The 27,803-nt window shown below is 45.7% G+C and overlaps 1 protein-coding gene and 1 long non-coding RNA gene across 7 annotated transcripts in view; one reads left to right on the top strand and one right to left on the bottom strand.

The window, feature by feature from the left end:
• Positions 1 to 357: 357 nt before the first annotated feature.
• ILDR2 (immunoglobulin like domain containing receptor 2) overlaps positions 358 to 27,803 on the bottom strand; it is a 67,703-nt gene continuing 40,257 nt past the window's right edge. Inside the window, exons 4-10 of one of the 6 annotated variants that reach the window (XM_055587193.1) lie at positions 24,959 to 25,015; positions 21,491 to 21,637; positions 20,221 to 20,397; positions 11,544 to 11,657; positions 7,493 to 7,709; positions 5,684 to 6,359; positions 3,894 to 4,409 (exon numbers count right to left, since the gene is read on the bottom strand). In XM_055587193.1, coding sequence (XP_055443168.1) covers positions 4,374 to 4,409; positions 5,684 to 6,359; positions 7,493 to 7,709; positions 11,544 to 11,657; positions 20,221 to 20,397; positions 21,491 to 21,637; positions 24,959 to 25,015 — 1,424 coding nt within the window. In that variant the 3' untranslated portion in view covers positions 3,894 to 4,373. Of the gene's footprint in view, positions 1,107 to 2,416; positions 4,410 to 5,178; positions 5,300 to 5,323; positions 5,429 to 5,480; positions 5,608 to 5,683; positions 6,360 to 7,492; positions 7,710 to 11,543; positions 11,658 to 20,220; positions 20,398 to 21,490; positions 21,638 to 24,958; positions 25,016 to 27,803 lie in introns of those variants that run through there. The other 5 variants (XM_055587194.1, XR_008716382.1, XR_008716380.1 and 2 more) reach the window with 5 other exon arrangements.
• LOC129656558 (uncharacterized) overlaps positions 6,361 to 27,803 on the top strand; it is a 34,584-nt gene continuing 13,141 nt past the window's right edge. The window contains exons 1-2 of the long non-coding RNA XR_008716384.1: positions 6,361 to 6,585; positions 27,610 to 27,700. This is a non-coding gene — a long non-coding RNA (uncharacterized LOC129656558). The remainder of the gene's footprint in view (positions 6,586 to 27,609; positions 27,701 to 27,803) is intronic.

Genomic DNA, 27,803 nt, shown 5'->3' with positions numbered 1-27,803 from the left:
TATTCAAAGCCCAAGGAACCCTCAGGACTAAGTGTTTGGGGCACATGATGAGGTAAGATCTAGTGTAAGATCTTCCAAATACACGTGATCACAGGACTCTCCTGAAATACACGTTAAAAGTACAAATCCTAGCTCCAGACTCATCCTATCAGTCTTCTGGGCAGGGCCCAACAATATGTTTTTAACAGCAATCAGGTAACTTATACGGTTAGACAATTTGGGAAAATGCTAATCCAAAAGAAGACTCAATTAGGTTTTTGACTTCACTAATGGCAGCAGTGGTTTATTTCTCTATCTATAAAGAAAAGAGGGGGTGGGTTACAATGCAATCAGTGACCTCAGCCTCTCTCAAAGGCTGCCTAAGGTCTGACTGGATTACCTGTATGAAGTCTTTCAGACTTTTTAGAAATATTTACAGATGTGGCTAGGTCTAGATGTTCCTTAGGCTAGAGTGACAGCCATTTGCCATGCCCAGTTTGCACAGCCTGCCTGGTGTGGAAAGGGAGACTGGCCAACACTCCACGGCCGCAGAACGAACCCCTGGAGGAGCAGATGGAGAGCACCCCATGAGCACCAGGTCCATGGCAAATGCTCCCAGCTTCTTCATGAGCCTGCATGGCCTAGAGAAGTTCACCTACCTGCCACCTGTCTCCTTGCGCCCTCATCCAACATGTCCCTGACTCAGCTGTGACTCACAGGCAAACACGCTCCTACATCATCCTACTCAGCCCTCTGCCTCTCACCCCTCCCCATTCCAACTCACCTCTTTCAGCTCAGATTTCTTAATACTGGCTTTTCAGATCACTGAGCATGTCTTTAAATAGGATGGATGGACAAATACACACAACACTTAGATATCAAAATATACCTATTTAAATAAAAAAAACTTTAATTCTCTGGGTTTGTTGTAATTTATCCATAGCAGTATTTCATATTATACATATAAAATCTCCCAATTCTTTCTTGGGCATTTCTTGTTTCCTCTATTCAGTTGCAGGGTCCCCATGGACAGAGTGGGCTTTCCAGGTGGCTCAGTGGTAAAGAATCCAACTGCCAAAGCAGGAGACGCAGGAGATGAGGCTCAGTCCGTGGGTCGGGAAGATCCCCTGGAGGAGGAAATGGTGACCCACTTCAGTATTCTTTCCTGGGAAACCCCAAGGGCAGAGGAGCCTGGTGGGCTACAATCTGTAAGGTTGCAAAGAGTTGGACCTGACTGAGTGACTGAGCATGCACGCATGCATGGACAGAGATCTTGTCTTACACAAGCCTAATCTTTTACCCCCAATAAAACCAAGGAAGGAAGCTAATATGTGTAAGCACTTTCTACACAGGACTAGTCAGGGGAAAAGAAACAGAAGGATGTGCTGAGAAAAGCCAGGGTGCTGAGGATGGCCAGCTTTACCTTTACTTGTCTGGTCAGACTTATCTCCTGTCCACATACCCAGAAATGACTGTTTTCTCTCTTGACCAGAAACCTGGAGGTCTGAGTGATTTATGCAGCCCTTCCGAGGACAACCTGGTCCCATGTACCCAGGTTATTTCGGTAGTCTGTTATCATCTTTGTATTTTTTATTGTCTGTCGGTAGTTTTGTTGCCTTCAGGTTCCCGATTTTAATAATTCTTTCCCATGCCTCCCTTCACCAAAATCATACATGCCCCTGGCTAATGAAAGCAGTATTTTTGGTCTCTGCAGCTGGTGCTATGGGGCTCTTTGGTGGTGAATAGCCTGACACAGTGCTCAGTATGAATAATAACTACTTCAGCTACCCAAGATTCTCCAAAATTGCCTGAGCAATTTAAAATCCAAAGCTGGTGACTAAGAATTGGTGTTTTAATCATCTTTTCCAGTGGAAATGGGGCCCAGACAGATGAGACCTAGGCTTTCAAATGACAAGGACTAAAAGCTCAGCAAGTCTAAAAACTCAGCACCAGGGTTATGGCTTGTGTCTTCCAGCCCTTGGAAGTGCCAGCAGTGGACTGAATTGTCCTCCTGGTTCAACTCATACAGGCCAAGGCCATTATGAAGTCTTTTGGCAGGCCAATTCTACCCCCCAGCAATGATATCAACTCATCCTTCTGACCCTCACCCAGTCACTTATTATTTCATTGCACACATAGAACTGGTTTGGAAATGCCATGAATTAAATGGACATCAGTGCAATGGTACTCTGAGAAAAGGGCCTAGCCCCAGTCAGGTGGTTCCAGAGAAGACCAAAGAGATGCCGAGGAAGAAACTTTCTTCAGCAGTTGTCCATGGATCCACAGACAGAGGATGGAGCCTGCTGAAGTAGAGGGATACAGAGACCAAGCAACATTGTCTACCAGTGATTTGACCTAACCAAGTATCCCACCATAAGAGTGTGGGGTGAAAAGCTTTGAAAAAAGTCTGTCAAAGAAAGTAGAGACCAGCACTCACCTAAGGTTAGAGTTTTGGGGGTTAAATATTCAGACAAGAAAAAAAAAAACAAAAAACTCAGCTTTTTCCTTGAAGAAAAATGAACATTTAAAGAGTGTACCAGCTTCTCATGCCTTGGGTAGCAATCAGCAATTTGGGCTGGGCTCAGCGAGGCAATTCTTCTTTTGGTTTTAGCTGGGATCACTCATGTTTACAATCAGCTGAGAGTTGATAGGCTGCCAGTTAGAGTGATGGGGTAACTGGGCCCTTTCATCATGCAGCAGGCCAGCCAGGCTAATTTACCTGGTGGTGATGCACAGTTCCCAAAAGCAGCAAGAGAGGACAAATTCCCTCACGCACAAGAATCTGTCAAGTTTCTGCTTCTATCATATCTGTTATTAGGCCACTGGCTAAATTAAATAGCATGGCCAATCCCAAATTCAAGGGGTTGAGAGATAGACGGCACCTCTTGATGAGAAGAGAAGAGTTTGTAGCCTTTTTTTTTTTACCAATCTATACAAATTATGAAATCCAGAGAGTCCTAGATTTGAGATTTAAGCAAAATCTATCCTTTAGGCAGGGGTAGGAGTAGAAAAGGTCTTCCCAGATGGTGCTAAAGAACCCACCTGCCAACGCTGGAGACGTAAGAGAAGCAGGTTTGACCCCTGGGTTGGGAAGATCCCCTGGAGGAGGGCATGGCAACCCACTCCAGTATTCTTGCCTAGAGAATCCCATGGACAGAGGAGCCTGGTGGGTTACAGTCTATGGGGTCGCAAAGAGTCAGACACGACTGAAGCAACTTAGCATGCACACACGGAATAGGAAGTGCTCCTTCCTGAGAAAGCAATATCCCTCATCTCCCAAGAGCATCTAGAGTGGCAGCCTGGTGAGGCCCAGGGATGCCTGCTCCACACTCAGGTGTCCTGGGATGATGAAACTGGGCTGGGCAGGAACAACTCGTGGTAAATGAAGTATAAAACACACAGAAGAGCCAGCAGAGCCTGTGGAGGAAATGGCCCATATTCAACATATAGTGAGACCATACATTCTTTTCTTCTTAGATTCTTTCTCATTTTTCTTTCTTTCGCTTTATTCTCTTCTCCTCTTTTTTCCCCCTCTCCTCTTTTATATGTGTATTTTAAACATTTATCAAAAGGCACCTGATGACAACCTAATCAGAGTGCAGAGGGACGCGGGGCTCTGTGTGTGGCACCAACCTATGGACAGTCCAGGAAAGGGGAGGACGAGAAGAGCCCTTGATGTCCAAGACTCACGTCGCTATGACAAAAGAGAAAAAGCAGTTCATGTTCTCAGAATGAAAAAAGAAATACCACTTTGACAGCTCTTGTTTTGTTCCAGCCAAGAACTGTCATTAGGAACAGCAAATTGAAGTCATTTCTGTGATTGTCCGGCAGGTCATGGTCACTGAGCTCACCACAGGCCTGATTTCAGTATAACAACAGTCATTGACGAGTGACTGGGAAGTGATGGGGCTAAAAGGTGTATTTTGCCTGAAGCTATCTTCCGCTGTGGGTGAAGGCCTTCTAATAGTAGTAATCGGTTCTGTTTCTAAGCACAGCACAGGAGGTATGGAAAAGCAGACTGTAGTATAGGCATTATCTGGAGATTAGCAGTCCAGAGCTAACTCTCTTTCAGAAATGGAAAAGGAATCCTGGTTTGGCTAAGGGAGGAGACAGGGCGGGATGAACTCTGTGGGTGAGAAACTCCATGTGTAGGAATGTGTTCACCTGTAATTGTTTTCTTGATAAGTTTCTCAAACTAGTTAGATGGGCACTGAGGTTTGCAATCAGCCTCCCTTAAAGGCTGCCCCCCATCCCTTGCCAAAGCAAAGATCAGCAAATCTTCCAAGGTGGTGGCCCAAGAAGGTCCCGGGCCTGCTGGCTCTTGGATTTGTGTCTTGTTCCTGTGTTCTGTTCCCAATTCCTAGTCATTCAGAGAGTTGTCTTGAAAACAAACATCAGACCACAAGGGACATCCTGGTTGGAAAGTCACTCTGGGGAAAGAACAGAAAAAGCCTGATTAAAGAAACACAACCAATGGCTCCCTGGGAAGAATCCACACCTGTTCAGAGCCTAGCACACTCTGACTTTTAGGACATTTCATTAAGCTTGTGACTACTGCCCCTAAGCCTCCATTGGTGCTGAAGCCAACACACATCTCATAGAACTTAGTTCCATGACCACAGAAAAACCTCTCACCCCTTTGGGGATAACTAAAATGTTTACATTTCCACAACAGTTGGTGTGGATGGTGCACCATACATCTGACATCACCTGAAAGTTCCTTCTCTACTCATAATACTTGGGTCATTGCAGGTTTTGTTTTGGAGGGGTTAATAATCATGCCAGAACCTTCTTATGTTCATGTTCTCTCCCCATACTATACACTAAAGCAAATGTGCTGCTTGGAACCATGAGAAAAACAAAACCACAAGAGAGGCAGGGTAACTGAGGAGGGGGCAGTAGCACCCAGGCTTGGAGAGGGCCTCTGGAGCACAGAGGCACCCTGGAAACCCACAATGATCTGTGATTTGTCCCCCAACAATCTCTCAGGTTCAGAGCTCACATTTAGGGGGCTGCAGGATTCACTGGGCTGCTCTTGGCTTTTAGAGGGAAAACAATAAAGTCTAAAAAAGGCCACTTAGACAGACAAATGAGTTGGGCAGGGACGGAAAGATTTCCTTCACATATACAGGCATAGTACAGTTTACACTCAATAAAACGTCAAAGGAAAAAAAGAAGTGAGTTGTCCTTCATAAATACCAACGGCTTCTCTGGAATCTGGACTCTTCCGGCATTTGATGCAAGTTACAAACCCTCACCCTAAAGGGAGCAGGGGCTAGGGAGGAACGCACACATAAGCACGCATAGAGCACAGATCGTCAGAATGCAGACCTCAGAAACCCACCTAAAGGCCTGTGGTGGGAATGAACCCCTAGAATCCCTGATGCTAAATGCTTCTTAAAGCTGTCCATTAATGCTAATCTGCTACACCTGCATATCGGCTACTTCTGCTTGTTTTCAACGCTCCAGGCTCCAAGCCCAGTTACTTCACCTGGTCCTACCTGGGTAGAAGGAGGTGGGGGACAAACCAGCCTAACATCCGGATTCCCCAAGCAGGAGAGCCTGCTCTCTCCACCTGGGCCCCACCGGGCGTCTGCGCATCTAGGGCAGGGCCCTCCTGCTCTGTTCGCCTTCCTCCCCAGCCCCCCGGCCCCCGGTTGGCGATCGTGCCCACCGGCCCCCGGGGAGGCCGCCTGGGCCTCACCGTCTTCTTCGCGGGTGTCTCCTTCTTCCTCTTCTTCTCCGAGTTGCTGTGGTAGGGCAGGTCGCGGCCGCGGTAGGACGGGCCCCGGCTGAGCTCGAGCTCGCTGTAGGGAGGCAACGTGTCGTCGGGCGTGTCCTCCTCGTCGTCCGGAGGCGCGCCCGCCTCGTAGGTGGCCGGCGGCGACCAGGCATAGTAGGAGGCGCTGCGAGGGCCGAGCTGTGAGCTCAGCTTCGACGGCGTCTCGAGGCTGCCGCCGCGGCTGGCGCCCTCTGGCCGCACCTGCCGCTCCAGCCCGGACCCGCGGAACGAGTGGTCGTACTTGGGCGTGGTCCCCGGCGTGCGGCTCACCAGGCGCGGCAAGTGCGCGTCGTCCGGCGGCCGCCGGCGCGGGGGGCTGTAGGACCAGCCGCGGTCCGCGTCGGTCAGGGGCTCCCGGCTGCGGCTCCGCGGCCCATAGTACTCCTCCAGCGAGCCGTCCTGGTAGAGGCCCCCGTGCGCCCGCGCCTCCGAGCGCTCGAAGCGGCTCCCGCCTCGGAGGTCCTGCTTGTTGCCGTCCGCCCTGCGGGACCGCGGGCCGTAGGAGTCGGCAAAGGCCGCGAGCTCATCCATGGAGACGGCCGGCACCCCAGTGGCGAAGTTCTTCCGGGACAGCATCTCCGATTTGGAGCGCTGCTGGCTGTGGGCAGAGGAGGCGCTGGTCAGTCCTTGAAAGGCCCAGGTACCCAAGACCTGTCAGACGCGCGAGGCAGGGAGCTGAGCTGGGATCTAAGGACGCCATCGCGGCTGGGGCCTCGCTCAGGTGACTGAGCGGCCCGACACGGCTCTGCTCCTGGCTGGATGCATCACCCCAGGCACCTCTCACGCCTAAGAATCACAGCCAAGTCAAGGCGTCCGTTCATCTGGTGAGTTAGCGTTAAGGATTAAGGGGTTGTGTGAATAAAACCTCTTTGTGATCTACACGGTGCTGAAACACACGTGGGGCCTTCTTTTGGTCATTATGATATGACCTCTGGTTGACAGCCTCCTGACTCACTTCTCACACCCTCGAAGCCGGCATGGGCGATGTGGCCTGCTGTCCAAACAGCTGTGGCCCACGGAGCCCTGTAATATTTGGTGATAAACAGAGAGGCCTTTTCCTTCCTCAGAGTGAAGGGCAAGTTACCTCGTGGGGCAGCAGGCCAGAGGGACCCTGCAGTTGGTTCTCTGAGAGAAGAGCAATATCTACTGTCCTTCCATATAAAGGATAGGTGAGTGGGGAAGGTGCTATCAGGGGACACTGGCCATACCAAACCAAACACACCCTTCACATTCACTGGCCACATGACCCTGTGTAAGTTCCTTAGAATTTTTTAAGTTTCAGTTTCCCCAGCTAAAACTGGGAGGACATTAATAGTACCTGCCTTTTAGAATTATGAGAATCAAATCCAACAGTATAACATAATTGGCGTTTGACCTTTCACAAAACAAATGATCAAAAATGAGAGAGATGATGGGTGGGGTCTTTTAGAGGTTACAAGATAAAATATATGAGAAGGGCAGAGAAATGTCAATAGGGTTCATTAAGGGGTCTAGAGAACCCTCTTCAAAGAGCCTTGACTGATTACTTCTGCACATGGTGCCCCGAGCATTCCCTTGCTTAATACATGTGGGAAAGGGGTGTTCAATAGCCACAGAGAGAGATGAGGCAAGATAACCTAGAAGGGCAGACAGAGATGTTCTCGGATCACTGCAGCCTCAGACCCATCCTGCCTCCCAGCTTTTGGCTCCTCATGCCCAGCACCAGCGCTGCCTTGCCACAGTTGTCCGCACCTGTGCCTGAAGCTCTCCCGACCCTCTTTGTCACACTCCGTGGCCGCGGGCCCCCGGCTGGCCCCGCTGCTGCCTCCCGTGACCCCGGACCAGTAGTCAGGATTGCTCTCCAAGTCCCCAGACACAGGGAACTGCTTGTTCCGCATCTGACGGTAAGACTGGCGGAAACTGCTGTCCTCCTCATGCAGAGAGCTGAGTTCCGAGATGGTGTTGTTATCTGCAAGGACAAAAACTAGGCATGACACAGCTTTCTGCCTATAGGACAGAACAGGAACTTGGTTAAGGGCTAACACTGGAATCTTTGGGAAACTCCCACCCGAGGGTCTCAGTCCTGTCCAGGGTGGGTTGTAGACCTGAACTAATGGTATTTGTGTTCTCAGCTCAGCAGGAACTGGCTTCAGTTGGAAGCCTAGTTGCCAACAGAGGGGAGGCTTCCCACATGCTCTGTTCTTAGAACAGGAAAACAATTGTTATTGTTCCACCTAAAGCAGGCTTTCCAGAACTCAGGCTCTCTGCAGCTGGTCTCCTCCTAGTATATCATCATCCTCGCTCAAATATTTTGCTTCTTCTTGTTTAAATCAGTGATGAGCCATGATGATCCCAGGCATGAGGCAAAAGGGACAAAAGGAGAAAAGCCACAGATCACAGTATCTTCCCTGCTGTTATCTGAGTCCCAAGATGGAGCCTTTAGAGCCAGTCCTATGCTGTGCTTCATACGCACCCCATCCCAGCTGCTGCTGTGCCCCTCCCCACAGAGCAAGGAGTCCACAGGACGAAGAGAGTGTGCACACCCTGCTTCTGGATATTCATCCAGGAACCTGGAATATTTTCCCTGAACAGTACCAAGCTCATTTCTGTGGCTTGAGTAGACCTCTTCACTCCCCAGACTGTTCAGGTATATGTGGCCATGGATGGCCAGGATAGCTGTTTGGAAGTGTAGGAAGAAACGGGGAAGGCTAGGCTGCACTTATGGTCCATGGACCTCCACTTATGCTCTGGTCCCAGCCCAAAAATGTAAAAAGGGAGGGGATGGTCACAGCTTTCTCTAAGTAGCTTTTCACAAAAGCACTTGTGAATAAGGACCAGAATCACAATTTGGAAAGAAAAAAAAACAAAAACAAAAACTATTTATTTATAAAACTTTGAAATGGATTGAATTTCACATTATTTAAAAAATAAATCTAGCAAATCTATTTGTAATGTAACTAAATCCATTGAAAAATCCATTGTTTTCTAAAAATCCTTTGAACTTCAAACTATTATCAAAATCAACAGTTGTAAGGTGTAGGGCCTGGCTGCCGAATGAGAGGTAAGCTAAGATCAGATGTGGGCAGCACAGGTGTGTGTCTCAGGTTCCCCTCCACCTTATCTCCTCCCTATCCCCAACCGTCCTTAGAGGAGCAGAGGAATTGTGCTGGTTCCCACTCCTGAAGGGAAGGGTGGGCCTCCCTGCACAGCATAAACACAATCTCCTTACGAGGACACAGGGCTGAGCAGGAATGCCATTCAGTTTGGTCATGTGATCAGTTGGTTTTGAATTATAATCTAAGTCTTTTGTTCCTCATAAGGAGAATGGTCTAGTGCCTGCCTATTTCAAAGGGAAATAACTCGGATCCTATTGATTAATAAAATCTAGTCTTCCTTTTCTCACGATGCCAGTGAATTCCAGTCTTCTGGGAACCCCACAGAAGAGAACTTTAAAATGCACCTAGTGTGTTTCTTGAAAAATTACATTATTGGCTCAGAACTTGCCTTAAACTTCAAGGAATAATGGACATTTTTCATCTCTCCAGATGTGAGGGAGAGATGTTTCTCCATAGTCCAGGATGTATGCTGTTCTGAAACTTCTGCCACAGTGAACATGAACATCAACATCCCCCACTTCAGAGACCCCTAACAGTGGGACTCTAGGGCAGGAGAGGCAAACTTCCTGTAAAGGGCCAGATAGTAAACACTGTAGGCTTTGCAAGTCTTACTGTCGCAACTATTCAACTCTGCTACTGCAATATGAAAGGAATCATGGATAAGACAAGTAGATTGGCATGGCTGTGTTCCAAGAAAATTTACTTCAAAAATAAGAGGTGGAACATACATGCCCTGGGAGCTGTGGTTTGCTGATTCCAGACTGAAATATCCCCAGAGCAACCCCCTACTTACAGGGAGCAGGTGAATGAGGATCACACATTCTGGGAAATTCATAGGCCTGACCCTGAAACTCCCATGTCTCACAGAATCTATTACTCCTTTGCCACACCTGAAACTAGGTGTGGCTCATTTTCTGATGAGATCTTTAAGACCATCCCATGGCCATGATCCATCCCAGGGTTTACTTTGCTCTTCAGGGATAGAACCTCTCAAAGTAAAGAGAACTTAGATTTTTGCTTCATCTCTGTGCAGTTATTGCAATGTGAACTTAGATTTCTGCTTCATCTCTGTGCAGTTATTGCAATGTGTAGGTTGCAAGAGCTCTGGGCTCAATTCTGGCACTGGCAGTGAGTACTGGCACTGGTTACTTTCCCCTCGGCCTCCCTTTCCTCCTCCATAAAATGAGGGAGGTACATTCAACAATCTCAGCCTCTTCCAGCTCCAACATCCTAAAGTCCCAATAGTTAGAAGGCTGTGATCTTTGAATATAAACTGCTACTGCAGCCATGACAGCATCCACAGTTGGCTCCAAAGTTTCTAGTTTAGCAGCAAAGCATAGGACAGCAATCCGCAGACCCGGGCTGTGGTCCTGATACTCTCACTTCCACCTTCCGGGCTTCTGTTTCTTCATCTGTTGACCCAGGCCACCCCTTGGGCTCTTAAGATTCCTTCTGGCCAGCCAGGCCTTTGGAGACCACTTTAATCCAGGCGGATGGGAGACATCATCTCAACCGGGATCTACCCTTTATTTTTAACCTCTGTTTTTTCTCTGAGCTGTGAGTTCACAGATTTCCTCCACGGGCTTTCTCCTTTAACTCTGACTATCTCTATGTCTGTCCCCTTACAGGGATCCATGACAACACTGTTACAACTAGCTTGTCAAGTGCAGTGACATCTGCATTCCTGACATTCCAATCTGGAGATGGTCTTTTTATAGCCAGTGTGGTGGGAGGAGGCAGCAATGGATGCAGCTCAGACAGGATGAAATTAGAATTGCAAACTGGGAGGAATATGTTGTCCTTAATCTGAATAAAGTTCCTCTAGTCTGGGACTGTTTTCCCAACAATGCCATTGAGTCTGGAGCTGGTTCCAAGGCAAGGAGGGTTCAAAGAGAGAAATGTAGTGACCGCACTCCCATGCCTGCCAGCACCTCTGATAATTAGCCCATCCGTGTCAGACCTGCGCTGTGTTGCTTTTCATGATAGATAGTAATTTGGAGTCCAAATCAAGAATCAGCTATGTCAGCAGCAAAGTCTCCAAGGTATGTGAGTTAAGGGTTGGGGCCCTGCTGCCTACAGACTCAATAATTAAAACATTCTTTTGACTTTTTGCTTGCCCCTCAGTCTCTGCCACTAGGTATCTGAAAGGAATGTAGGCATCTTTTTTATGAGATTCATTTGGCAGACTTGTTCTTTTACTTTCATTGATATGGCAAGTTGGCAGCTGGACTTTCATTCGAGGCTAGGGCCTTTCATGTTGGAAAAAACTGATACTGAAGCTTCCACATTGTAAGCCATAATTTTGAATATATTTTAAAGGGAGTAGTAGGGAAAGGCTGTTTTAATAAAATGGTGCCAACCCCACTGCACAGCCCAGCAATACTGACTGCCCCATGAGAGAGGCAACAGAAGCCAAGATGGTACATGACTGCTCTATTCTTTTTTTTTTTTTAAATCCTATTATAGTTTAATACAGGATATTGGATATAGTTCCCTGTTATCACCCTATTCTTCATACCAGAACCCCTTTTTCTTTCCTCTGTGTACTCAAAGCTACTTTCTTTAGGGTGGTGTCACCAGCACCCCTACTAGTTCTGACCCTGAAAGCTAAGGGCTCCCCATGTATGGTCACCCCCAAATCCCTTTTAGCATGATGCACAGAACACAGAAAACTAACAGATGCTTACATCTGCTTCTCATCCTTCTGGCTGGATCAAACTGAGCCAGCTCCTTCTCGACATAGTATAAGACCTTCATGGAGTCTCTCTCTTTATCAGTTTGGATCCGGTAACCTTTGCGAACTGTTGAGAAACAAACAAGATAGTAAGCTGAAAAAAAATCAGGAAAAGGTGACTTCCATGTAACTTACCAGTAGAAAACATGGGTCCCAGATAGAACAACTCTTTTTGAAATCACCCAGAAATAGTAACCTATATTTCTATATATGGAACCATACCCTTTATCAGATGGTTCCATTAGAATGGAGGACTGGCACATCAAGAAAAAAATTCTGTTCCAGTAACCTCTCCTTCCTACTTCCTGACCTCTTATAGCTCCACTTAAAGATCATCTTCTCAAAGTTTAGGGGAGTATACTCACACTAAAAAAGACCACTTTCTAGACTAGGGATACAGATCACTCTAGAGTCTGAGGATCATACCTTCACTTGGAAGCACATGTAGCTTTAAAACAGATACCCAAACATCAGAGACCTTGACACAGGTGGCCTAAAAGCCTGTAGTTGCCTGGGAGATTGTACAAAAATTCCATAACTAGGCGATGCCTAAGAGCTAATATTAGATTGCAGGCTTTACACACAGTAGAACAAAATAAAATGCATGGATTACTAATTATGGTTCCATTATTATTTCTTTAGCATTTTCCCCTTAGGAAAGGGAATACCATATTTTAGACATGATTAAGTCAACCTGCTGCAGTGTGGTTACAGGCAGGTGCTATTTTCAGGGCTTAATAAAAATAAAACAAAACTAAAGCGTGAGAGATAATACCATCCTCTATGTTCTCATCACTCACGTTGTCAGAGACAAAGGCTGCTGAAGCCCGGTATCACTTAAGCATCAACCTAATTCAAGACCAGCCCCAAGGGTGATCAGACACAGACAGCTCTAATATTCACAGATAAGACAAAGAGAAAACAAGAAAGAGAAAGGACTGGGATGGGGACAGAACAGCAGGGGTGACAGACAACACCTGCGGGCACTGGGACGTGCTAGGCACCACGCTACGTGCTTTCCGTGGACTTAGTCCTCGAAACTGCATAAGGAGTCAGCTGTTAGCAGCCGCGCTTCACGGACGAGGAAACTTTGGTTCAGAGCAGTTTTATAACTTGCTCAGCAATAAGTGGCAGTGCTGGGACTGGAATGTAGTCTGAAGGAAGCCCAACCATACTGGGCCACTTGTCTGTCTGGAGTCTGGGGCCAGAAGCAGCAGAGAGAGACGAAAAGAAGACAAAAAGGAAGAACCCAGAGGTGGACCTTGGGCATCCGAGGCACTGTCCTACCATGCAGCCAGTCAGGACCGTACAATGGGGATGGAAGCAGATGACCCACCCCCAACACTCTCTATTCCCAGAGCAGGGAAAATACCACAAGGAAACCACACAACTGCACGTGTCTCTGGAGAAAGTTCTGCGTTCTGCTCTCTGATTATGTTCCCCTGCTGTGGACATAGCCCCCTACACAAGCATGTATGTGGAAGATTAAAATATCATCTTTCACCGACTCTAATCACAGCCCTGGTGTTGAAAACTGGGAAGACGCCCACACATCCATTTGCAGGTGCACTGGTTTTCTATGTAAGCACAGGACGGGCAGTCCACCTTCAGCTTCAATTGTGGAATTACTTTAAAAAATTAATGAATCTCAGCACACGCTTTTTAGTGACACCTTCTCCCAGAGGTTAGATCCTTAATCCTTATGCAGAAGCAATTATTAGCAGAAATGGTTTTATTTATCAGCCTCCGCAACCTCCCATCTCTGCAGAGGCGTTTACAGAGTAGCACAGACAGTTCAATTAAAATGCAATTATCCCACGGAACTGCTATGTCTGTTCTAAGGTGTTTGTGTCTGATGAATAAAACACAGGGCTGGGAAGTGGGGAACTGGGCACCCTGTAGGCCACAAGGACCTCAAATAAGTGGTGACCTATCCAGGATTCAGTTTGCATGTCCATAAAATACAACTAATAATTTTCACCTTTTAAATAATCTTATAAGTCAGAGAAGACAAATACATAAACCAAAAAAGGAAAAAAAGAAGACAACAAAGACCAACTCAGTGGAGTACTTTGAGTTCTTTGTCATTATTAGGGGTGGAGCAAACAACATCTCATCCAAAAGACTTTCTTTTTCTCTAGCTAGAAAAGTTTTCTCTTTTCTCTCTCTATCCAACCCCCAACTTACAAATCATTTACTTTGAACTTTCATCATATGTCCCTTAATATATTCCTGTTTGTTTCAAATGATATGTATAAATGTCTTATCTTCCAAAAGATTCTTGAGGGAAAAGAATGCTTATCATTCTAGCTCAGTGGAACGCCCAGGATGGTGCTCTACAGAGTATATTCCTAAACAAACGTAGTATGTTTGTTTGAGCTGAAATGGTGCCAGCCTGGGGATGGGTGTGAGGTTAATGCTTTCTTAAGAAAGATTATTTACAGTAGAATTTCTCTCTCTAGATTGTAAACTTCCTGAGATCAAGGACCAGTTCCCTCTGTGTATTTATGATTCCTGAGCACCTAGCATAGAGCCTAGCACATTGCAGACACTCCAAACATGTGAGATTGTATGAATGAATGAATGAAGTGAAAATCAGGAATACAAACTGTATTACAGGGAATTGCAAAGTAAGGCAGAAGAGACATGTGGTGGGTTTGTTGGAGAATTTTGAACAGGAAGGGGAAGCCTTGAATGGTAGCTTGAGGGAGCACCAAGGTTAAGGCAAGTTTTATTATTTTTATTGATGATTATATTTTTAGTCTGCTTCCCTGGTGGCTCAGAGGTAAAGAATCCACTTGCCAGTGTAGGAGATGCAAATTTGATCCCTGGTCCAGGAAGATCCCCTGGAGAAGGAAATGGCAACCCACTCCAGTATTCTTGCTTGGAGAACCCCATGGACAAATGAGCCTGGGGGGCTACAGTCCATAGCGTTGCAAAAGAGTCAGACACAACTTAGGGACTGTAAACAATATTTTTAGTTAAGAAAAGGAGCATGTTTACAGGCCTTAAAGAAGGGGTCTACTCTACCTGCAGCTGTGTCTTTATCTAGCTGTTCTTAATATGTGAAGTGCTATTATGGCAGACATTCAGTAATACTTAGATAAAGGGGGGAAAGTATTGCTATATGGAACAATGTACCAGCTGTACCCTGGTGGTAAGAGAACGCCCGCCACCCCAAGCAACAGTTGGAAATCTCCCTTAACTGCAACTTGGATTGGAGCTTAGATTGCTTTCTGTGTCGTTATAACAATTTACGCTCCTAATTATGACACAGATTGATCATGTATGCATAGGTTATCATGCCTCTGAAAAGTTAGAGTAACTATTTACAGTCTCAGATGAAGATGTCGGCTTCACCTTTCAGTACTGGCATTATAAAGAGACATTACTGTACTACATATTGGGTTGACCAAAATGTTTGGGTTTTCCTGTAACATATTATGAAAAACCTGAACACACCTTTTGGCCAGCCCAATACTTTCAGATTTTATCCTCAGTCACACCAGCTCATAATTTCAGAACTCTAAATCTGTCCCCTTTGTCGAAAAGGACAGAGTGGAGCACTGACAGGCTTCAGAGGCATCATCCGTTTGGTTTCAGCAGTTAAAAAGCTAGGGTTTCTCCCTTGAAAAGATTTTTTTTTTTAAAATCAAAAGCTGTAAATTCGATTAGGCAGCAGACTATAACTAATTCTCTCATTGTGGCAGGAACTGACTCTGTGTCACATATATGCTCAGGAGCATAGAAAACATCAGAAAACCTTTCTTGATCCCTCCAAGCAGATGAGACTTTGCCTTCTCTGAGCTGACATCAGAGATCAGTCTTATTACATGCTCCTTTCTATTTTTTTACTCATTTTATTTCCATTCACAAGCCGCCCAAAACCATTCTGCTGGACTGTAAACTCCTTGAGAAAAAATTTGTAGACATTCATTAAATTTTTCTTGATTTGAAAACAGAATGGTGTCGGGCTGATTTTTATCTGTAATTTAGATCAGAGAACTCTCTGAGGTGTGGTGATATTTTAAAAAGAAATATCCTACAATATTTAATAACAAATATCCTACAATATTTTTATTGGTCAAAGACCAGCATTTTTTGGAAAATGACTTTTTTCCTGGTGATGTTTCAGTTCAGGGTCAATGGAAGATTTACTTCTCTTTTGAATTTCAGTCTGGTCCAAGTCCTTTGGTTGGTGTGGTTTTCATACTTCAGCTCCTCTAATTTACTAGCCTCACCAACTTTGATTTTTACTGGAGAGGGAATATTGGGATATTCATTTTGATGCCAAATTTAAAAAATTCTTACTGTTAAAAGATTAGAGCTGATAATTCTGATCCAATTAAGACTCAACTATTTTTCAGCTAATTTCCCCTTTAACACCAACTCCAATTTGTAGAACTTGCAAAAGTGTCTAAGGCAGATATCCATGGGTGTATAGCCTTGTTCTTCCTGTCCTATCTTAATAAGCTAAGGAAAGCTGTTTATGGATAATGGAACAGCTGCCAGATTCCACCCCCAGGCTGGCAGCAGCTCAGCTGTGGGAGGAGTGATGCTTAAAATTTGCATATTCTCTGTATACATACAGTAGGCATATATCCTTATTAGTTTGAAAAATGACATTTCAAAACCCTACTTGCCTACTCAGTTCTTTTGTAAGAAGCATGAGTGGAGACCAGGTAGATATGAAAATAAAATAGATTCAAGCAAGAGAAGAGAGAACTGCATTAATTAAGGTGGGAGATGATGGCTGACTAGGATAGTTGAGTAGAGATGGACCAATTCAAAGTTATTTTGAGATCCTATCTGAAGGACTTGGTGACCAACTGGATGCGAGAAGTGAGGAAGAGGAAGGGATAAGGATAAGTCCCTGCGTCTGGTTTGGGCTACAGGTGGGTAACAGTGCCATCCGCTGAAATGAGAAATGTTGAAGTTGGTCTGAGGTTGAGAAACAGCAGATGAATTTCATTTCCTAGATAGAGGTTGAATTGAAATTGAAAGACATTCAGGTAGAAATGTCCAGAAGGCAGTTGGATATGTGGGACTGAGGAACAGGAGAGAGGATGGACATAAAGACTGGCAGTCATCAGCATACAGATGATGACTGAGGCCATGGACAAGGTAAGATTTCCCAGGGTGAGGACCTTGGACAAAATAGAAACACCAATATCTAGGGGATGTGCAGAGGACGAACAGCCAGCATATAGTGAAATGGCTAGGAAAAGCTACAAAATACAGTGTTGAGGAGGGCAAAGAATATGAATGTATCATCAGGGGTGGCAAATGCTGTTGAGAAGTCAAGGGGGGCAAGCTTTGAGAAGCATCCTTTAGACTTAGCAATAAGGCAATCTTGGCAAGAGCTGGTCTTTGGAGTGGTGAAAGTGACAGCAAGACAGAAGTTAGCTGAGGAGAGGAAATGGAGACATTAAATATTCAAAACTCTATCAAGGAGTTTATCTGTGAAGAGGGGAAGGTGGACTGGGACACAGCATTAGAGGACTAAGGGTTTTTGCAAATTGTTGTATTTTAATGCAAGATCTGAGCACATATTGAATGCGGATAGGAAGAAGTCACTGAAGAAGGAAAGGCTGGACCCATGAGGTGGGAATGGGGTGGGATTTAGAGAGTCAATAAAAAGAGAACCTCGACAAAGCAATGGATCCAGAGCAGGGCAGGAGGAGACAGTCCTTTTTTTTTTTTTGTAAAGAGGTAATAAATAGCTGCTATGAAGAATGGGAGAAGGAGTCAGGATTCCTTTTCTGTCTCCCCCATTTGGTAACTAACTGGCTATACTATATATAGCTCATCAAAGATGCTTTTCAACTACACAGAACATTCAAAGAGTATTGTGTACAAATGTAATCTGAAAAATTACTGTTGCTAGATGATTACCCTAAAATTGAAGTAGCATAAAAATATAAAATAGGCTACATTTACATCTTTATAAATCAGCATTTCTTAACACTTCGAACATTCTTTGAAAAACAATCTACATGGAACACTAGCTTAAGCCACCTTTCTTAAAGGAGAAACAGCTAAATGCAATCAGTAATTCTGGCCACGGGACCATGAGTACAGAAATGTGCCTGGTAGGGATCATGAAGAATTCACTCCTGACTCAGTAAGCCAGATAACATGAGCCAGACTGGCTGTGGCAAAAGCTGGTTGTGCATCCTCCCCTTTTTCCTGGCGAACAGAATTCTGACTGTTCATTTCTGAGGTGAAGAGGTGTTTTGGCCTAAGAGATGAGTCTTGGTGGGTCCAAGTCAATCTGGCTTAGGAATGGACACAGGACATAATTCTTGCCAATAAAATGACATGTAGAAGTCTACTGGAAGAGAAGGAGACTTATGGACAAGCTTTCCTCCCTCTTGGGAAAAGGAGCACAAGGAAGAAGCATATCTTTTCCATCTCTGAATACATATAGTGTCTGAGACTATGGGATCCAGAGGGGAGCTCGTCCAGGAGAACAGAGGATACACTCAGGATGCTGAACACAAGATGGAAAGAAGCAGGTCCTTCAGGGATGCCACCTGAACTCTTCCATTAACCAACCCCAGAACCACCTTACCTTGGAATTTCTCACTATGTGAAATCATATTTTTTTTCCTGTTTTTTTTAAGCCATTTCTAACTACAGTTGGTTAGCATGGCAGGATGGAGTCAAAATGATTGAACTGCAACAAGCAGGAACTGGAAAAAAGTTGAAAATAGGAGAGAAGTATTTGCCATCCTATAAATAATAGTTATTTTATTAAGAGAATCTACTCAATAAAAACTAAGGGGGAAGGGTCCCGGTGGGAAGGAAAGAGAAGATTGGGAGAAAAAGGCAGCGACGAGTCCTATTAATGCCTCTTTTGTCCTCTCCATCCTTTGGGAAAATGGACTGTATTGTCTTTATTCCTCTAATACCCTGTGTGTCCTTGATTATTAACTTTTACTTCTCAGTCTATGACTCATTCCCAATCTCATACGTCAGAATTCCACTAATAGTTTCTGAGAGAGAAAAAACACAAGTACCAATTACTCACTGAGGATATCCACCCCTTCCATGGTGGAGCACTGACAGGTCACTAAATGAACTAGACCTTCGACCCCGATTCCCACTGAAGTCTGTCCAGAGCCCTCCAGGGCAGAAACGTCTGTTTCACCAACCCTACTGGCTCATTTACAACTAGGGATCTAAAAGTCACCTCCTAAATATATTCTGTACACAGTTCTAACCTTTACTACTCTGTATAGTCCTCTTCAGATGCCTCCAGGAAAGCTACATTTTAACACCCCTATACTCTTCTGCTGCTGCTGCTGCTAAGCCGCTTCAGTCGTGTCCGACTCTGTGCGACCCCATAGACAGCAGCCCACCGGGCTCCCCATCCCTGGGATTCTCCAGGCAAGAACACTGGAGTGGGTTGCCATTTCCTCCTCCAATGCATGAAAGTGAAAAGTGAAAGTGAAGTCGCTCAGTCGTGTCCTACTCTTAGCGACCCCATAGACTGCAGCCCACCAGGCTCCTCCATCCATGGGATTTTCCAGGCAAGAGTACTGGAGTGGGGTGTCATTGCCTTCTCCGCCTATACTCTTCTACCACCGCCTATAACAACAAATTTATCATGCCTTCAGTGGTGCTAATCATCATCCAAAGAAATTCTCCTTACCAGTTATTTCTTCTCTGTCTCGGATATATACCACTAGACAACTTGGGCTCATTCTAAAGATTTCTAACATCTAATTGCTTGCTCTTTCAAAGCATCTCTCAGATTTACCACTCAACTCCCTTTGTCTGCATCATAATGTCCCATCTGAAACATATCAATCACACCTCGGCTCAAGGTCTCTGGTTCTCCTCTGTCCTACTCACCACTAGCTTTGTTGGCATGTCACCTCGCCACTCAGGAGCCTGGCTACAGGGGTTCTCATTTATTATGGCACCAACCCAGGCTCTTCTGGAGGGCTTCCAAGGCCCTGCCTAATCTGGCTACACCATATTCTTCCATGGTCTTCCAGTCAGACCAACAAGCTGGACACTGTCAAACACACACACTGTTCTTTTAGCTCTGGCTTTCCATTATGCTGGTCTGTGAGTGTCTCTGCTTTCCTAATCCATCTCACTTCTCTAAGCCCAGCTCTAATCTCACCTCCTCCCTGAAGACTTTGTAAGCATTCCAGCTCTTTCTTCTTTGAACTCCCAGTACATTCACTATAGCACCTAACTGTCTAGTAAAGGTCCGTTCTCTTTCCCTGGCTGGGCCATACTGCTGGTTAGACAAACCATGTCCTACACTTCTGGGTGTTCTCAGAGTACCCGGTCAAGTCCTGAGCACTAGGTATAAGAGATAACCATTTATTAATTGAATGATCAACATTCAGGGGGTACCTTGCCTCTTTTTCTTATGATTTTAGTTATTGTGAGGCCCAGGAAGAAAGCAAGGGGCAGCTATGTCCTGCAGCCCTTGGCAAGCTTGACATGCATTTCAGGAGATATCTGATACAGCTGTCAGGATCCCATTTCCAGAATGGAGATAATCATTGTCCACGGAAGCATCACTGGGCTGATGGTTCTTATCAGCAAGGAATCAGAATGGAAGCCCGACCGGAGCGTGGGGCAGGACAGTCTGGAACTGCATTTACCACTGTGGCTTCCTCCAGTGGAGTCACTTGGTGCCAGGGGAGGTGGATGCGGCTTGTCCATCAGCATGCCAGATGAGGGGGCTCCTCCCAAGGGGACAGAGGGGATGGAGTAAGGGCCAGGGACACCGGAGACAGAGGGAGGGTACCCGGCCTTTGCTGCTTTCCCTGCTTCATACACTGTGGAGGGAGATGAAGAGCAAGAGAGATTACATCGTTCCACCCTCCACAACCCTCACACCAAAAATCCCTGAAGATGCGCTTAAGGGAGCTCCGGGATGTATGCGCGGGCTTGCGTGTGTTTGTGTGTGTGTTCCACTAGGCCTGACTTGATTCATTGGACACACTCTCCCCCACTCTCCTGGACTCCTCCAGCAGTGACATAAGGGGTTATAGTGTTTAGAGTGCCTGGCAGCTGAGTAATTCAGTGGTGCTGGGAGCTGTCACGGCAGCCTCCCCTGTGACCGCAGCAGCCCGCTCTTAAGCACCCTGGCTGCAGGCTGCCTCAGCCCTCTGTAGGAGGCCTAGCACTCGCACTGCCCAGGGCTGCTTCCAAGACGATCCTAACCTCTTCTAGAGAGGCAAAGCCAGCAATGCGCTGACACGTGGCCCTGCTCTTCGAGTTCAAAAGCAGAGCAAATAACCTGACACCTCACAGAAACCGCTGTGTTCCTAAGGATACTAAAGACACATATTGTGTCTCTCTCCGTCAAGATGTTTATGGCAGGGGTTCCAAACTCAATGCCTATATGGGCTTGGCTAGGGAGGTAAAATTGTGAATCCCCAAATGAGGACTAGTTCCTTTGTGGACCATTTTGTCACAGGAGTAAATAAAACTCATCTGTGGCTAGAGGGGACCCAAAGGCTGTACTTTGAACATGCTGCTGGTAAAAAGAAGAGTTCTCTGCATGTGAGAGGCATGGCCAGAGAAAGTTTTCTCTAGTTTGGATGCCCAAGGAGAGGCAAAAGCCTTGCCCCACAACCTCACCATCCTGAACCTGCCCTTCCTTTCATCAATAGTGTTAAAGAGAATTCCAAATGCAGGGGCGGTGAGTGTGGATCAAAAACATGGAGAGGTGCCTGTGTGTGAGAAGGCAAACAGGAATGGTCATCTCAGGAAGTCAGGGGCTCCCAGGAGAGGACAGTCTGGAATGATCCGTTTTGCGGTGGAAGGAAAGGTGGCGGACAAGGCGCTCAGGGCACACCGCTGTCTGATGGAAAGGTGACGTTTCTTTTGGTCATTCTGTGTCTCCCCATGCGTCACGTTACTCACAGGCCTGAGGGCAGCAGCAGGAGTCTGGGCAACACGGGCAGCGGATGTAGCAACAGCAGCTATGAGGGCAGCACTGGCACCAGCAGATCCCCACCAAGACGAAGAAGAGGAAGACTCCCAGGATCACCAGACCAACAAACACCCACTCTGGAAGGATGCACAGAGAAACCCACACTCGTGGCGGCCCCCTGCTGGGGTCTCCCTGTGAGAGCAAGAGTGGGAGCAGCCTAGGGAAGAAGGCACCTTGTAACAGGGAGCAGAGCCCCCAGACTCAGGAGGGGCTCTGAGGCTGAGAGGTGCAGACCGTCCTAGGGCTGCGCTGTGGAGGGCAGGGACGGTTACCCAGGTCATACTGAGCACACATAATACAAAGTGCTGGGAGCAGTTTCAGGGCCCCTTCCCAGGGAATGGGCTTACCTTATTGATTGTGGTGTCAGAAGAGGTAGGGGACAAGAGCAGAGAAATTCCTGGCTGGGGACAGGGGACTTTGCTTGCTGAGCTATAAAGTGGTGATTTCCATGAATACATATCTTTGGTAGTCAAGTTAATCTTATCCCTTAATAGTGTAAGTCCCGAGAAAAGCTCTCCATGTCTGTGTGGTCTAAATCAGAACACCTGTAGGTGGTCCAGGTCCCTTATGTAGCCATCTGCTTTCCCTGCTGATCGCCTCTTGACACCTTTCCTGTGCTCAGCATCAGAGCTGAGATTAAAACCATTTCCTTGAAAAAACTAGAGACATAGGCTCTGGTAGAGAAATGCTGTCCCTGTCCCCTAAGAACGGTTTGATCACAGGCCGGCTGACCAAGCTACATAGCCAGCACAGCCACGGACTAAAGTGATTCAGGCTGTGATGACTGGCAAGGCTAATGTGTATATCTGACCATGTTTGTTAACATCAGCTGTTTTCACAGCTCTGCCAGAGAGTGAACATGAATTTAATTCATTTGCCTATCCAACAGATAAAGAGAAAGGAAACAAATTCCATTTGACTTAGAGAAAAATGACTGTGGCCCTGGAGGGACTTGATGTCATGCTTCTGGGACTTGGCTATAAGACCTAATGTCCTCCTGGGGGCCTGGGACAGACTGGAATGAGCCATGATTTCCTTTCAAAGCAAAAGATTAAAGCGATTCATTTTGATTGAAAACCATCTACCAAAAATCCCTTTGCAACAAACTTCAAGTATACATTATTTTGTTTGCATTTTAGTTATTAAATATTTCTTCAACAAAATAGGACATTCATTTGGAGCTCGAGAATATGACATTTTGGTTAGATAAAGGGTTTTGTGATAATGATAAAGTTATTTGACCTTTGCTTAGAACATAATTTTCTCAGAGAAAACACACAACTTAGATTTCCTAAGTGTCCCTCTTCACTCACCCAACAGAAGTACACTCAAATTAACCAGGTCACCCTCTCTTCAGGGCGGAAGTGAGAAGGCCAGAATGTTCTGGAAGAGCTTCTTGCTGAGGACAGTAGATAGTTGAAGGCTTTGGCATTGCCTTTGCACTAACATAACAACACAATGTGACCTGAGATATGGGCCCTGAGGACTAGAAGAGCTGTGTGGTATGGTAGCTACAACTTGGGTCAGGCAGGCAAGGATTAAAGACTGGCAGGTTGCCTTGGAGAAACAAAAAATGTTAGCCATGAAAGGATTCTTGGAGTCAGAAGGGGGGAAATTCGGAGGGCCAGGACAGATGTGAGAACTTTTCCTTGGGACTCGGGGATGCAACATCTAGTTCGAAGCAATACAGTGTAACATTGTGGGGTTTTTTGTGATGAAAAAAATGAGTACAAATTGACTGAACTCTGGATAAGGCGGATCACAAAGAAATGTCTATTTGTGATCTTGGGATCAACATCAGTAAGAAGAATGTCTGTATTTGGGTTAACCAGCTAATGGGGAAGGATCTGGAGATTTCACAGAAGAGTGAAGCTCAACTGTGAGGACTCTGGATATTTCTCAAAACTTGAATCAAGTCTAAAACAATCACTAGGATTATTTTGTATCTTTCTGTTGCTCTCAATTATTAGTCAGTTCTTAACCTTTTGGCAGAAGTCCTCCAAAGCAAAACTGAATCTCACCCTTTTCTACTTTCTGTGTTTGGATATGTCCTCTCCCATAGTTCATTCTTGTTTCTCTCTGAGCTCCTTCCATGATGCACTATAGTGCAGCATTGCTGGCTGGCTAGCTGATATGTTCAACGGACACTACATAAAAAGACAGAGGTGTGCATTTGCTGCAGGTGTCCTTGACAGGGCCCATGGACCCCAGGGATTTAGGAGGTCAAAAAGTCCTAAATTGCTTTGTTATTGCTTTGTAATTGCTTTGTTATTGTATACAAAGCAATATGCTGCTGCTGCTAAGTCGCTTCAGTCGTGTCCGACTCTGTGCGACCCCATAGACGGCAGCCTACCAAGCTCCGCCGTCCCTGGGATTCTCCAAGCAAGAACACTGGGTGGGTTGCCATTTCCTTCTCCAATACATGAAAGTGAAAAGTGAAAGTGAAGTCGCTCAGTCGTGTCCGACTCTTAGTGACCCCATGGACTGAAGCCCACCAGGTGCCTCCATCCATGGGATTTTCCAGGCAAGAGTACTGGAGTGGGGTGCCATTGCCTTCTTCAAAAGCAATATAGATCGTATACAATGCAATATAAACCTGTAAATGTGTACTTTTCAAGGTAGGAGGGGTACATAGCATTCATAAGGTTTGAAAAAAATGTTTTGATAAAGTTATAAAAGGCAATTCCAAGTAACGTGGTTGTACAGTGATGAATGGGTAAACATTAAACTTGGGCTTCCCTGATAGCTCAGTTGGTAAAGAATCTGCCTGCAAAGCGGGAGATCCCAGTTTGATTCCTGGGTCAGGAAGATCTGCTGGAGAAGGGATAGGCTACCCACTCCAGTATTCTTGGGCTTCCCTTGTGGCTCAGCTGGTAACAAATCCGCCTGCAGTGCGGGAGACCTGGGTTTGATCCCTGGGTTGGGAAGATCCCCTGGAGAAGGGAAAGGCTACCCACTCCAGTGTTCTGGCCTGGAGAATTCCATGGACTATACGGGATTGCAAAGAGCTGGACATGACTGAGCAATGTCCACTTTCACTTTCAAACATGAAACTTAGGGAACAGGAATGCAGATAAATAACAACTCCATTAAAGACACTTTACAGCAACTGGGTGCAACCAAGATTCTGAGACTGTCACAGGGCCTGCACAGCTGACACAGAAGGCCTGGGCCCCGTCTCAGCCTGGTTTTAACTACCATTATTCTTTTAGGGCCTAGTAACAGAAGAAATACAATTTGAAGGCTCTTCCAATGGGCTTAGTTCATCCTGGAAAATACCACAGACATATATAGACAAATGTGCAAATAAGTTAAAGGAGCAATTAGTAACTAATGCAGAAGCAAGACAGATGGAGGGATAGCAAATTAAGCAAATACAGAGTTAAATGACTGAATACCTGGCATAATCTCCACAGCAAAACTGGGCAAGAGATCAGCAAGCAGCCCTGTTCTGCCTAGAAGAGGTGGAAGGAAAAGAAGAAAAGCGGTTACTCCAAAGGCAAATACAGCCTGAAGCCTGGCTTCAGTTGGTACCATCCCTACATGGGGCCACTGATCCTTGCTCTTTGAGTGATGAAAGGCACATCACCAAGGCTAGGCTCAGTCAAGACCATGACCTTCTCCATCAATCCTCGGCAGCCATTTAGGAGAACTCTGCACCTAAACCAGGCAGAAGCAGAAACAGAACTTTCTTTCCAACTATTATAGAAGGAGGAGATCTTTGCTTCAAATACAAAAAAAATCCTGCTTGATACATACCATCTCCATTCATTTATACATCCACATATTTTATTGGAAAGTCAAACGCATCTGTATCTAAATGGTCAACCTACATCTTCATACATCTATATACAGCCCCATGGCCATATAAAAACAAAAGTACATACTTGGTTTTAACTTAGAATTATCTCCCTACATCATTCTGTTTATAGACTAAAGATATGTCAATGATTAAAATTTTCAAAGGGAAGGAAAAGATACAGCTAGATCAGTTACACATTCTTCAACATTCCTTCTGGATTCAGAAACATTCTGTACAATGTATATGGTATGGCTCTTCCATATGGCACCCGCAGCTGGAGTGGCATGGGACCAAGTGCCTTCTGCATGATATAGCACAAAAACTTAAGGGCTGGTGTCAGAACAGGTGCCACTCAGGACTCTGGGAAGCAAAGAGCTGTACAAGAAACAGCACCCTAGAAGATGTGCGGAAGGAGATTAGTCTTTTAAAAAAAACTGGCCTGATTTATACAGAAAGAAGTGCTGAATCTTCCACCATGTTCTCATATCCAGGTAAATGTAAAGGCCAGGATAGAACTTCTGCCCCTACCAGGTTCTATCCCATGCAGCCTTATTAATAAACAAGTTCTACTAGGTGACAACTAGCAAACTCGACTCATTTCAGACTTGTGGCGCCAAAGGTCACTATGATTCCTAAGCCTGCAACTGAATCTGACTTCATTTATGGGCATGACATATGCCTATAGAATAGCTCTGTCCAGTAGAAATTAATGTAAGTAACTGGCAATTTTAGCATTTCCAGTAATAGCATTAAAATAGCACTTTTTTTTTTTTAAGTTGAAATTAGTTCTCCCTCTGGAAGAGCCCAGCATTGGAGCCTGCTGGGGGGGGGGGGGGGGAGGGGCGCGGTGGTCCCAGCCTCATGTCCTCCTGCAAGAGGAGATGGCTGATCCTTGGCACAAATGCATTGGTTATGCAGTAACCCTAGCAAGTCAAGCTGGAGACGTGGTTCATGAAGCTCTAAGAAATGAAACGAATGCTATGATTAAAAGCTCTCCAGTTGATTGGGTAACTGCTACTGGCTTCCCTGGTGACTCAAATGGTAAAGAATTCGCCTGCTAATGCAGGAGACCCAACTTCTATTACTGGGTTGGGAAGATGCCCTGGAGGAGGAAATGACAATCCACTCCAGCATTCTTGCCTGGAAAATCCCACTGACAGAGGAGCCTAGCAGGCTACAGTCCATGTGGTTGCAAAGAGTCAGACATGACTGAGAAACTAACACAAACATACACTGATCATAAAGTTGAAAAAATGCTTACCTCTTCCATAAAGTAAAAGTATCTGTGGTGTTGGAGAGACTCCTGAGAGTCTGCTGGACTGCAAGGAGACCCAACCAGTCAATCCTAAAGGAAATCAGTCCTGAATATTCATTGGAAGGACTGATGCTGAAGCTGAAACTCCAATACTTTGGCCACCTGATGCGAAGAACTGACTCACTGGAAAGACCCTGATGCTGGGAAAGATTGAAGGCAGGAGGAGAAGGGGATGACAGAGGATGAGATGGTTGGATGGCATCACCAACTCCATGGACATGAGTTTGAGCAAGCTCTGAGAGTTGGTGATGGACAGGGAAGCCTGGCATGCTGCAGTCCATGTGGTCGCAAAGAGCTGGACATGACTGAGCAACTGAACTGAACTGATATATCTCACAGTTTCATTAGTAAGTAATCTGTGGCAGTTGGGGAAAAAAGGTGTCTTAACTGACAATCCTACATGGATCATTGACCCTACTGATGGAACAACTAACTTTGTACATGGGTGCATACTAAGTCACTTCAGTTGTGTCCAACTCTTTGAGATTCTGTGGACTGTAGCCTGCTAGGCTCCTCTGTCCATGGGATTCTCCAGGCAAGAATCTTGGAGTGGGTTTCCATTCCCTTTTCCAGGGGATCTTCCTGATCCAGGGATCAAATCTGCACCTCTTGTCTCCTGCATTGGCAGGCTGGCTGTTTATCACTAGTGCCACCTGGGAAGCCCCATCTTTGTACATAGGTATGTTTAAAAATGTTTAATATTGTAATTACTGTTTGTGTATTAACTGAATGGACTGTTCGATATGTTTTTCACAAGCACATCACTATTACAAAGCACAACTCCAGGCGTCTGGTCTCTCTGGCTCACTTAGAAGACAACTTTTCCTGTTGAGGTGTGTTAAAGAAAAAGTTACCCATGTATGTGGCTTATATTTTGCATCTAAAGGTCATAGTTGGTCACTGATCCTCTCCTCTATCAAATCACTCCACAGAAACGCAGCTCTGACAAAAGTCAAAGAAAAGAGGAGCTCTTCCAGGACTAGAGGAAGACGTTGCAGCAGAGGCAAGGTGCAAGGGAGTCAGGTGAGAGGACTCTGCTCACTTTATTTTTCTTGGCTCTCCTCAACTATACCAGGCCAGTGTAGTGAAATGTGTCCCGGTCATATCTCCTGCATGGTCCCACATT

The sequence above is a fragment of the Bubalus kerabau genome, chromosome 6, assembly GCF_029407905.1.
Source record: "Bubalus kerabau isolate K-KA32 ecotype Philippines breed swamp buffalo chromosome 6, PCC_UOA_SB_1v2, whole genome shotgun sequence".
In the NCBI taxonomy this organism is placed as follows: domain Eukaryota; kingdom Metazoa; phylum Chordata; class Mammalia; order Artiodactyla; family Bovidae; genus Bubalus; species Bubalus kerabau.
This window is presented reverse-complemented; position numbering and strand designations above follow the sequence as displayed.